General features: G+C 35.9%; 1 protein-coding gene across 1 annotated transcript in view; it reads right to left on the reverse strand.

Annotated features, from left to right (window-relative positions):
• The window catches only part of CWF19L2 (CWF19 like cell cycle control factor 2), a 63,382-nt gene that overhangs the window by 24,297 nt on the left and 26,380 nt on the right, over nt 1-12,705 (reverse strand). The window contains exon 10 of the mRNA XM_040056702.2: nt 11,099-11,188. Coding sequence (XP_039912636.1) covers nt 11,099-11,188 — 90 coding nt within the window. The remainder of the gene's footprint in view (nt 1-11,098; nt 11,189-12,705) is intronic.

Consider the following 12,705-nt stretch of genomic DNA (forward strand, 5'->3'; position numbering starts at 1 on the left):
AGCCAAAAGAAATACCTAATCCACGTTAAAAAATGTTTAAAATCCTAAAGATTAAGTAACAGATTCTTTACATTTTGTTTGGCCAGTATAATTCAAAGCAGACAGTTTCACTTTAGGGAGGTACTCTTTTCACGTTTAAAAAAAAAAAAAAAAAAGTATTAGAAATACATTCAATTAGTTAAATGCAGAGCTTTTCTTTCTGAGTTAATCAAGTTTGCATTTTTGGGTTTTTTGTATAAACCTTTACCTCCAGAAGACACACAATGCTTTTGGAAGAGTTAAAACAGATAATATGGAGTAAATATACACCACCATCATTATAATGCTGTATTCCTGAAAACCATCCACAAAGCTACAACCTATTGCCACTTCTTTTGTGGATTGGGGGTGTGGAGAATGACCACCCTCACCTCAGTCCCCCAAAAAGTTATAGAGCCTGTCTTCATGCAAAGTCCTTTATAGGGCCCCGGATTCATAAAGGTGTTCTCAAAATTAAATAAAAATATATTATCTATATACACAACAGAGGGGGGGAAAAGGCAGAAATTCTTCACCAAAAAGTAAGTATTTAACTTTCTAAAATACTAAGAAAAATTTTAAAATAATTTTAAAGCCTGTGAACTTCCTGATTTTACTCCAAAGATGTTTAGGCAAATCAACTGATTAAATTAGATCACATAATGCGGTCACTTCTTAATCAGATGATATTAGGACAGCCTTTGTCAAATCTTATAAACAACTTCATTAATCTCCATTTCAAGCTATTTTCTACCAAACTGCTTTCCACCTGCCATCCTTGTCTAAGGAAAGCTTGTCCCAGAAACCCAAGTGAAGTCTGGAAAACCTGTAGATACTGAAGTATACTCAACAGCTTAATTACATTTTTCCAAGGAAAAGTCTATGAAGGTAGAAGTTAAAGACCAAAAAGCTGCCTGGATAAGCCAGATCTCCCTCTTCTGTAACACCAAATGCAAATCTCATTTTGCAAAGCAAACCAAGATGCCCAGCACTACTTTGGCTCCAATAGCAATGCTGATATTTTCAGAGAATACAACAGGACTTATTTCCAGCATCAGCCAGACACATGTTATCTGTGTGCACCCTGTACCTCACGTGTTACTTCTTCAGGAGATAAGGGCTTTTGTCCCTCTTGGGAGGGGGAGAAAAGGTGGCTCATCCCAATAGAGAAGGCTGTGTGTATTCACCCCACACATGTCATGTGATAAAAATGTCACAGCTGACTGAGACACAAACAGCCAGACCGGGGGGACCATGTTTTCAGGTCATCACTATGCCATAAAACCTCATTCACTGCAGATACAGAAAGCAAAGATGAAGTCAACATCAGTAAGAATGTATCGCAGGAAACTTCTCAAATGCCACAAATTCCTTTATAACTTGGGTAACTTTACAAGTTTGGAGGTTGAACACATAATCATAGATACTGCAGTGAAAACTCAAAAATCCAGAGCACTGCTCTTTAGCCTGAAATGATACAGACTTTTGCAAAGGAAAAATCCCACCTAGTTCTAAACTCAGCGTACCCACATGGCCAAGTGAGACACAAAGCTCTCCAAAGATGACTAGTCAAATCCAACACAGCAGACCCCTTATAGCTTTCAGTGAATAATCTACCAAGTAACCACTTCTCAAGGGTCCTGTTTATGTGAAATCCTGTCAGGAGCATCTTTCCAATCATTCAGCTCCTTTTACCCACTGCCTGTAGAGAGCCTCCAAAAGGATGCGAACTTCAGGTCTCTCCTTCCCTACACCTTAGTGTTACTGAGACAAGAAAAAGGATGAACTTTTTCATTCCCAGTCTCTAAACTTTAACCTCACAGTATACATGACTTTTAAAAAATACAAATCACTAAAACCAATAGTCATTACAACAGCAGTGCTTCAACAACTGCAAAGAACAGTAAATACCAGATTCTGATATCAACTTACAAACATTTAGCTCCTTTTAAAGACATCCATCCCAAAACTGTCTTCACTAAAATTCTTAATACAGACATTTCAAAAAGGATGTCACTGATGTGCAGGCTGTTATTTTCCCAAAGTTAATGGAATTCACAAGGTGTTCTATGTGTCAGACTTTATTTGCTTTTGAAGAAGGGGTCTAAAATGTTAGCTCCAAGCAACATTTGCATTTTGTTTTTTCTTCCCATTTCTACATGCTTACACACTAACATACAAGCAGCAGAAGAGTATCTTCTGGATCTGAATCATGGAACAAGTTAGGACAGGGACAGGAAATGGAGGGGAGAGCAATAGATATAATACATAGTGAATTCTTTGAGTCAGAGTCCGACAGCTGGTAAGGTCTGGTCTGCTTTATGAGGGTTTGAGGGTTTTTCTCCCGAATTTCCAAGAGTCCTGAGTCCTGACACAAAGCTTGTAATACTGACTATAATGTATTTAGACTGACTATTCTAGAGGAGGGGGGAAAAGGGAAAAAAATTATAGTGATTTTTAGCTTTAGAATACAAAGTACCAAAAAAAAAAAAAAAATAGAAGTGGTCCTTCAAAGGGAGATTAAAGGAAGCAGATAAAAGGATAAAATAATTATGGACAATATGAAGACTAATGTGAAGTCATGTGAGACACTAACAGCAAATGCTGTTGGAAACAAAATGATTCCAATGGATGCAAGCCAAACATGATTATTCAGAAGATTAAAGATGTTATTAGAGGTAAAGACATCCTTCAGAATTCAAACCCCTATCTAAATAGAACTGACTTAAAAATACAGCATAACAGAAAGTTAATTTTATTAACAAAAAGCTCATTTTCAGGAGAATCTTACTAACAGTAATTAGTAAAGCTATTTCTAAACACATCAGAAGCAAAAAGCTTTCTGATAGAAAGATGGTCAGGTGGTTACAGCATTATCAGAAAGTGACATCTGAATAATATATTAATTAATGAAATTTTATTCAGCAACGCTTTTTGAAAGAAAAAAGACAAAAAAAATCCTAGAACAAACTTTAGAAATCATCTTCAAACTGAAATATCAGTAAAAAGAGTTTTTAAAGTAAGCTGACATGAAGTAGAGATTTTAACTTGAGCTTCCAAAAAAGAATTCCAGTATATAATGTCCACATCCTTCAGCAAACTCTATATCCCTTAAACAGGTCTCAGTACAAAAATAATGCAAAGCAGCCAGTATGATTAAAAGCTTTACAGTGTGCCAGAGGCTGATCCTGGGAATTCTGGGGCAATGTATCTTACATTTGTAATGGACAAGTTCACAAGTATAATAAAAACCAGACCTCCCCTACACTTGAACAATTGCACCCTACTAATAAAGGGCCTGTGCAGGAAAAATCCGTAACTCACAGAAGTAACAGACTTTTTCAAAGGAGTGTGGATATCAATCTAACTGCCAAGAGTTAATGTTCTCTTTTTATCTACTGATATTTTCTTTGCATTCCCATGTTGTACGACATGGTATACAGTAACACCATGTGGTCATTGTGATATAATAAATACTCATTAATAATTATGATCAGATAAATAATATTTCTATTAAGTACAATGTAAGTTTAAAAACATATATTAAAGTACTTTTAATACACATATTGTTAAATCTTAGAATTTAAGCTGGAGAAGAGGCTTAGTCACTATCCCTGAATCTTGTGATGATTGTTAAACAAACAATATAATTTACAGTCTGAAATTAATAAATATAGTGTCAATTTCCAGAATGAGAGAGGAATTATTTGTTGCCATTAATTAAGGAACATGAATTTTTACTTCAGGCCAATTAAATATGCAAAGTACACAGTTGTTCTCACCAAATGTACAAACTGCTATATAGCAATTAACATTCAACCAAACAAAGCAAGCAGACAAGTCTGGTTTTGAAAGATAAAAGCTTTAAATTAAATACATAAATAAATAAGATACAGATCTGAAAAAGATTTTTGAACTCTCCAGAGATTATCCCTGTTCCATAATCCAGCAGGAGGAAGTGGAAATCCTCTACCACACCAGGTGCACAGCTTATTTTGAGGAACAGACACTGGAGCAAGTGAACAAATGTAATAATCAGACCAAGCACGTGAGAGAAGATCCGCTCAATTAGAACTGTTTTTCAATCCTAGTAGCTAAAGGGAATAAAATATAATTTAATAGTCAGTGTATTGCGGAGTAGGGAACAACTAAAGCTAAAAAAACCCCAATTTTTTTTTATTACTGAGCCAACAAAAAGCTGGATGCTGCATGATTAGAAAGCTTTCTGCAAATATTTATTGAGAGCTACATTCAAGTGGTACAAGCACAGTGTAATGAAGGAATAACAAAGAAACATTATTCAACAAGGAGAAGCCTCTACAACCAAATGCTAGCTTTGTCAAATCAGATGCTGCATTAAGCATGCCACCTGTTTCCTTTCCCCTGCAGTCTTTGGCAAATAGAAATGCTCTGAATATTGCCTTATCCCTCTATTGGAAAAGCCTGTCCTTACGTTATAGTATCAGTAAGTGTCCAAAAGACATCTAGCATTTCTCAGAGTGCTGGACTCAGCTATTTCTTCCATCCACTGTCTCCTGTTCTCTTCCATCACTCCTTCTCCTCCCACTCCAGTTACCCTTCTCCTAGGCTCTCAGGTTGCATTCACACCTAATCACCAGCTGCCAGAAGGATGAGTAAAGTCCATGTAGAAGGAGCACCTGCCTCCTTCAGTGCTGGCTGTTTCTAAGGGCACCACATCTCATATTCAGGAGTCATTTTATTCCCAGCCTGGAGTCCCCAAGTAACAGGTTCCAAAGCATCTAAGCTCCCTTTCAGGCTCTAACATTTGTTGTGAATAGTGGCACTGTAACCTTCAACGTAATGTCTATAAAAATTAGTAGGTTGACCATCCTCTATAGCAAGACCAAGGTGTGCATCTCACAGGGAGATGCAATAAAAATGGTCACTGGTCTATAACAGAAGTCCACTGTATACAGGCTGTATCTTCAATTTGGGTTTCTTAAAGAAGAAAAAAGATAAGACTAAGAGAATTAGCAGCATGAGGAAGGAAAGCAAAAAAAACTTCTAAAAACTGGGTTAAAAATTTAGTATTTCAAGAAAGACTTCATAAATACATTAATGAGTCGCTATTGCACATTCAAAAGGTGCTAACACAGTAATGAGATTTTTAAAAGATTTTACAAGAAAGTTGGACTGCCATAATTAGGCCCTTGTGTTTAACTGTGAAGAGAGCATTAGAAAGTCTAAGGCAGGCTGCAACACAGAGGTGAACCATTCCACAAGAATGGCAACTGTATAAGGTCATGCTTGGTTTGTGTGCAAAGCAGGAGACTAGAAAAAGCCCAAAACTCCAAACCATGGAAAAGGGTTAGGTCTCTGTAATTTCTTTTTGCCAGTGAGTGACAGCGGTTAATAACACAGTATGTAAAAAGTTTCATTTGTTCTTATTGATATAAAGTCAGTTGTCCCTTAAAATTCTTTGTTCTTATATTACAAAAAGTTTACTTTTGGCTGAACTGTTTATTACTCAGAATAAGCAGTTTATTAATCCTTATTAATCTCCTCTTTACAATGAATGCCTCTGAGCAGCCCTGCATGCAGAAATCTTTCTATTTCTGCTCAGTACTTATTTTCTTAGAGCATCTTTAAGATAAGGTGATAAGAATATAATCTCTTGAGTAGAATGGCCACATACACAAACCTGAAGACAGATTCAGTAAGAGTCATAGTGCCAAGCCTGTGGAAGTATGGAACTAGTAACCGATAATTTACAGCAGCTTGTAATGTGTCTGTCCAGTGACACACCTAGAAATGGGGAAAACTAAAGCAATTGAGTCTAACTTTAAAATAATACTAGATATCAGGAAGCCACATAGCTTTGAAAATACAACTTCTAAAAAAGCCCTAAATATTCAGTTTGATACTCTAACTTGTTAGCAACACTTTGAAATGGTTAGTCACTCAGCCACATCAATGAGCCACTGTAAGTATGAGATGTAAGAAAACTTGTAAAAAATGTAATGACTAGATGGCTTTTTTTTACAGCAACAACATCTGACACAAAACCTAGATACTCAGACCATAAAAAAAGAGTATTGCAGCATCTTGGTTCTTAAGTCCACAGATTTCTCTTTCATCTTATCAACTGACTTAACACGGTGAAAGGGTAAATATAGCAGTAAAAATATGTAGGAATTTAACATGGTGGTGGGAGAAAAACAGAGCCAGAAAAAATGGCACCATCAGTTACACAAGTGCTGCATGGCACTTGGATATGGTTTTTGTCTCTGGTATTAAAGTATACTTGGAAGTTTTTGTATTCTTAGATTGACCTCTAAGAAGTTTTATCCATTCTGCCCTTTTATACCTTTTACATGTACTGAAATTGTAAGATATTTTACATTGTTTAGTTACTGATACAATTTCTCCAACATTTTTAATTGCAAAAGCCAATTTCCTATAAATTACATTCAGGAAGATAAACCACTTTGTCTTAGTATGTCTATGTCTTAAAAAATTGTGTAATCCTCTCTTACTGACCTCAACAAGAATGTTCAGGAAATATACTAATCAATAACAGCACACACCTATTATTTTTTAAAATTATGCACAAATGATATGAAAGCTATTCTGTAGAAGTATACTCCATTATTCTGTGTTACATACAGAGCTAGTCAAGTCTGTATGGAAAACACAAACTTTTGCTTGAGAAAGAATGGCACAGGCATCTTGCAGACAAGATTCAAGTGTGATGGAACAGCAGGAATCAGGAATTATGATGAGCTGAAAACATCTGAGAGTAAACAGGCCATGAGCCATCTGTTGCTGCATCTCCCCACCATCTGAAGTTCCAAATAAAATCTCAGATTTTTACTGTGCATTTAGTGAGGATCATTAATCCCCAGCCTTCTAGTTTTTATACAAGTATCTCAGTTATACTTCTCTGCAAAACAATTTAAAATAATTTTTAAAGGACTCTTTATATATGGTACGTCTATAAGCATTCCTACAGCTGTGTTTAGGTTCTGCATTGGTGAAGTCAGAATGAAAGTTATGAAAACATAGTACAGGTAAATTTTGACAACCAAATATTTTCATTGCAGAAAAATATCTGTGTTTATAGTCTCAATCACCAAACCTAAAATTAAACATCCTGGCACACCTGCAATTTTGAATGTTAATTTTCAGGGCGATTTGGCTTTTGCTTTCTTTGTGTCTGTTTAGCACTGGCTTGGTTCCTTTTAAAAAAAAAAAATCCCCTACACATCAGAAGCATTGATTACTTTCCTTCTTTCACTTCCTACTCTGAAGAACTAATCACTATCTAAATTTTACATGTATACACACATATAAACAAGCACACATGCACCACCTTACTTTGAGATAACTGCCTCTTCCTCCAAGGAATCACTGTCATTTTTAAGCTATTTGTGAACAGGTCAATCTTGAAAACGTATGAAAAATAAACATACATTCTTGTTTTCCCCATTATCATTACTGGAACCAATAGAACATTATTTCAGGTTTGTTCCACAGCTGATTCCTCTCAGCTGCTTACTCCTACTGTCACATGGGTTACTTGCCTCAGGATAGTAACCGTGCAGCAAATCATTTCTCTGGATGAAGATCCAGCATGTTCCATCCCGTCTCTCCTAATGCAGAACTATATACAATGGGATGCAATGGATGCAATTTTATAGAATCAGAGAATATTAAGGGTATGGAAGGGACCTTAAAGATCATCTAATCCCAACTCCCTGCCATAGGCAGGACCTCCCACTACACGAGGTTGCTCAAGGCCTTGTCCAACCTGGCCTTGAACATTGCCAGGATTGGGGCATCCACAACCTCCCTGGGCAACTTGTTCCAGTACCTCAGCACTCTCACAGTAAAAAAATATTCTTTCATACACATACTCTTTCAATATCTAACATAAACTTCACCTCCTTCAGTTGGTACCCATTACTCCTTGTCCTACCATTACAGTTCCTAACAAAGAGTTCCTCTCTGGCTTCCTCGTAGGCCCCCTTCAGACAAGTAGGATTTGATATTTAAGCCAAGCTGTTCTATTCAGTTTCCTTTCTAAAATCCAGTGTTCTTCAAAAAGAATTTTAAAAAGTATTATTTATATTGAGCTACTTTCCCTAGAATTTTCCCTCATTAGACTCCCTCTGGAGTCTAATGAATCTCAGGAATACAAATTACACATCGGACCTTCAATACATCAAAATTTGTGTTCAGATAGGAGGTGTTGGAAACATAATGAACCTTATTATTTACACTAAAAAAAAATAATTAAATAAAAATAGCAGAAGCACTTGAAGTACATGGAGTGCTTAATATTATGAAGCTTTTCACTAAAAGATGAGCCCCACTTATGCCATAAAACTCAGTAAATTACCTTTTCCCTGCGCCATAAATCTTTTCCACCTGAGATGCACAAGCAATGGCCTGGAGTCTTTTACTCTTACAGATGCAACAGGTAGCCTAGGAAAGGTCTTTTGCTTTAAAGCAGCATCATGTAAAGTGAAATGCTGCACCTGCCAAAATTCAAGTCTTACTCTATGGATATCTTCTATGCCCAAGAGGCTTCACAGAAGCACTGAATACTCTTCAACAGAAAAACATTCATACTAGACCAAAGGCTGAAGGACTGCCACAGGAAATTCAGTTATTCAAAAGAAGATTTTATGTGATTAAATAATTCATATTTTCCCTACATATTCTCAAATGCATAACAGAAAAGCCTATAGCTGTTTCTATTTTTCAGAACTCTCTTCTTTTAAGTAATCAGTGACACTAAAGTACCACCTTCTAGCTTTCATTCAATTTTGTATTGATTTTGTCTTTCAAATGCAATTCATCATTATTGAAAAGTATCTCTAGTGTTTGCTCAGCAGAGACTACTTTCTGTTTCCTGCATACTAATTAAGTTCTATGGAATACAGAAAAAAGCTCAGGGTTGAGAGGCTTTTATTCTAAGCTATACTTCATTTGGATTTGAAAATAGTTTTAAAATATGTATACTCTTACACTATATTCATCCACTACCATGTTGTTGGACTAGATGCTCATGAAAAGTCCCTTCCAAAGGATATATTCTGTATCCGGCCTCTTCCTCATTTAAATTTTTACCTTCCAATTTTTGTAGTAGCAAAACACACTAGAAATTATTTGCCTCAAAGGAGTGCTAATGTTCTAGATATGGTTTGTTAAATAAAAATATTGAATAGAAGTATAAATTACATCACTTGTGACTGACAAGGGAAGAGGTGATATCCTCATAACCGATGTAATAAAATCTAGAGCTGTGTAGCACTTTCAGAGCAGAAATACAAACCGTATTTAAGAAGTAAACTATGAACACACGGAAGTTGTTTCCTAATGGCTGAAGTCTCCACAACTTTCTGCTGTCTCCTTACACTCAACAGGTGTCATTTTCATCACCTATCCCAACTCAGAAACCCTACGGTACAGCATCTCTTCTCTTTCACTAGGACTCAAAGTGCAGCCTTGCCTCCCCAAAATGACCAGGAAAAATTAGACAATAAGCATCTGAAAATAAACAACATTTCATTCTAGCCCATAGACCCTGAAGGTTGCCTCCCGCTCAAACTTAAAGACAAAAGCACAACCTAAACGTGGCCCAAGCATTTAAGTACAATAACCACTAAGACCCCAAATTCCATTAACAGATAATTTTAACTGTATTCATACTAAAATTAATAGGGTTATATACTTCACGCAGCCTGCAGTGAACAACAGGGTTTCTATCCAAGCTGAAACTTGGTGAAATGTATCAACTGAGAAACACAACATTTTTAAACTCCAAACATCAGTTTTTGAAAACTGTACTTCACAACCACATTTTTGAGATTGCTTGGGGTAGTATTCTTGTCTAAGTCAAAAAAATTACAAAACTAGTCACCAAGTCACACTGTAAAAGCTATATTTGCCTCTACTCTCACAAACAAAATAAAATTACATAAAATTAAAATGGGATTTAAGCTAACACTTTATGGTCCCTTCACTGTGTAGTTTCTCGATCACTTTAAGGCAGAATAAACCAGCATCTCTATCAAAAGAATTGATCCTGTCCTCTGTACAACCCCCAGCCATTCATACACCCCCTTATACAAGCATAAGTCTTCACTCAGTCACACAGGGAACAGAATTGGGAAATTGATTCGTGTCCAATTAATTAAGAAAAAAAACTTCCTAGGGAGATGCCTTCAAAATTGCCTTCACTGCTTCCTCACTTATCTCCCCAGCTCTCCCAACAGAAATTGAAATAAGGCAAAGCCACATTTTAGGACCTCCCAGCACGACACTTGCCAAGCTGCTCCACAGAAGCAGAGACAGAAGGACCTGAAACAAGATGCTTCATGTTTGTTACTGGTAATGGAGGCAAAGTTAATGCTAAAAAACATATCAAACTTTGGGATCAATATCATTTCTATGGAAACTGCTTCAGGTACCTCACTTGCACTATTGTCACAAGGTAGCCAGCAGAGACCACACATTCAGTTTAGTTTGTCTTTTAAAGACTGGACAAATACTAGTTTATGTATGAGGTCTGACATGAAGTCTTTTTGGACAAAAAAAAAATTAGTGGCTTTTCAAACTCAATTCACTAGCAGCTGAATTTTCACTGTGGAACTGGGGTCAAATTGAACAAGAATATTACTTTTTGCCTGAAAGTTTCCTCTCCATCATGAGAACAGAGCTCATAACATGATATTAACTCTTATCAGTGTTGGTACAGAAGAAGCTTTCTTAGATTTCTTTAATACCATCCTTCAAAAGGAATAACATTTGAAGTGCCAGCTTCTTCAGAGACAGCAGTTATGTAACAGTCAGCTCACATCAGTTTCATTCTTAATGTCAATATATCCTTGCTGAAGAAATGAGTTTAAAAAAAAAAAAAAATTGAATTTGCTAAAGTACCATGGAGAAAGTTTTGTTTACCAACAAAAACTACAATTCAATTTGGACACTCACTCCCCTGAAGTCAAACTTTCTAATGTTCCTAAGTACATCTGATGTTCTCTAATTCAGCTGCTACCTGTGTCATACAATGGTGTTAATGCAAAGAAAAGAAGAATATTTTTCCAGTTACCTCTCTGGCGGCCTTTGCTGGAATCTGTCCTTGAGTCTCTCTCAACTTGCGAGCATTGTCAAGTTCTGCTTGAAGTTGTGAAGCTAAATCCTTCAAAGAAAGTGATAGTACTCCATTAGTTTAACTATTGTAAACTTTTAGGAGATTTCTATACCAAAATGAACTATTCATTTCATGTTTTGCCTTTTGATATAACATTTTAAACTCTAATAACACAAAAGACAAAAGAAAACATGTCAATATAATTCACACAACTCTTCATAGGATATAACATGAAAAAAAAGGTTCAGAATAAAGGCATCTGAAGTACAGGACCAAGTATTGCCTTAAAAAGACCAGAAAAATGTATTCTTAAACATTATTGAGTTCTACTAATAAATTCTTTGCATAACTAAGCATAGATATTACTTCATGTATAGGAAGCTAAATAAGGAAGCCTGAACACATCATATCCTTTTTTTTTCTTTTTTTTTCTTTTTTTTTTTGACCACACACACACATACAGACCTTTACACACATACATCAGCTCTGTGGGTCTAGGGAAATATCTCTCAGAAATTTCTGCTATGAAGTTTCACATCTTTCTACACTCCATGTTCAACTTCTGCACTTCAGATCTTATTTTGAGAATTAAAATGTACAAGAGGTAGAAAAAAAGAACTGTTTACAGTCTTGTGCAAACTGGTTTAGATGCTCCTGCTCCCTTATCCATTTGCCTATTAACTAAATACAAGTATTTCAGAATATCCTGGATTGCTAGGAATTGCCATCCTTTCAACCTGTAAAGAACAGAACCTTTTATACTCCAATCCCTCTGCCAGTTTCATTGACTGGACTCCAACCATCATGCCTCACACTTGCCACTCCAAAATTAAGTCATTTGATCAACACCAAGCAACAAATCAGTAAAAACAATAGATTCAGAATTCATTTGGCCCACATGGCCAACCTCAAGCTCTAGCCTCCAGGACACGCTGTTACGTAACCATCTGTTCTGGTGTGTAGGGATGAACTTGCTTAAACAAGCTGCATTTTCAATTTGATTAGAGAAAGACCATGAAAAATATTTAAATTGCCACAAGGCTATTATATATATATATATATTATATTAGCTATTTTATTATTTAAACTGTTGTTTGGTTTCAGCTTTTTTTTTTTTTTTTTTAACTAGGTTGATTCAGAGGCCATATACAGAAAACTGTATATATAATAGTAATAAAATTGTAGTACTGGTTTCTGCCACATGATTTGGGTCAAAACAAAATGATAGAATATTACATGAATTACAGTTTCCCCACAGAACACGTGCATATTTTTCATCAAATCACATGCATTCAGTTCCTATCAGGTTGAAAAGAAAAAGGCCAGCTTTGTGCCCAAAGTTTTGTTTAGACAACGCTACTGAAACTGAGCAGCATCAGAAAAAAAAAAAAAAATTACAAATTTTTGCAGCTTACCATCAGTCTTTGGAAAATCTTCCCCTCCCCAGTACTTCAGTAACTAGTGTATAGATAGCTTGCACTACACCAGTCCCTCACAAACCTATCATATAATTACATTCATAAACATATTTTTCCTCACTACTGTACGTTTTTTAGCATTAACTA

This window comes from Hirundo rustica, chromosome 2 (assembly GCF_015227805.2).
Source record: "Hirundo rustica isolate bHirRus1 chromosome 2, bHirRus1.pri.v3, whole genome shotgun sequence".
Taxonomy (NCBI): domain Eukaryota; kingdom Metazoa; phylum Chordata; class Aves; order Passeriformes; family Hirundinidae; genus Hirundo; species Hirundo rustica.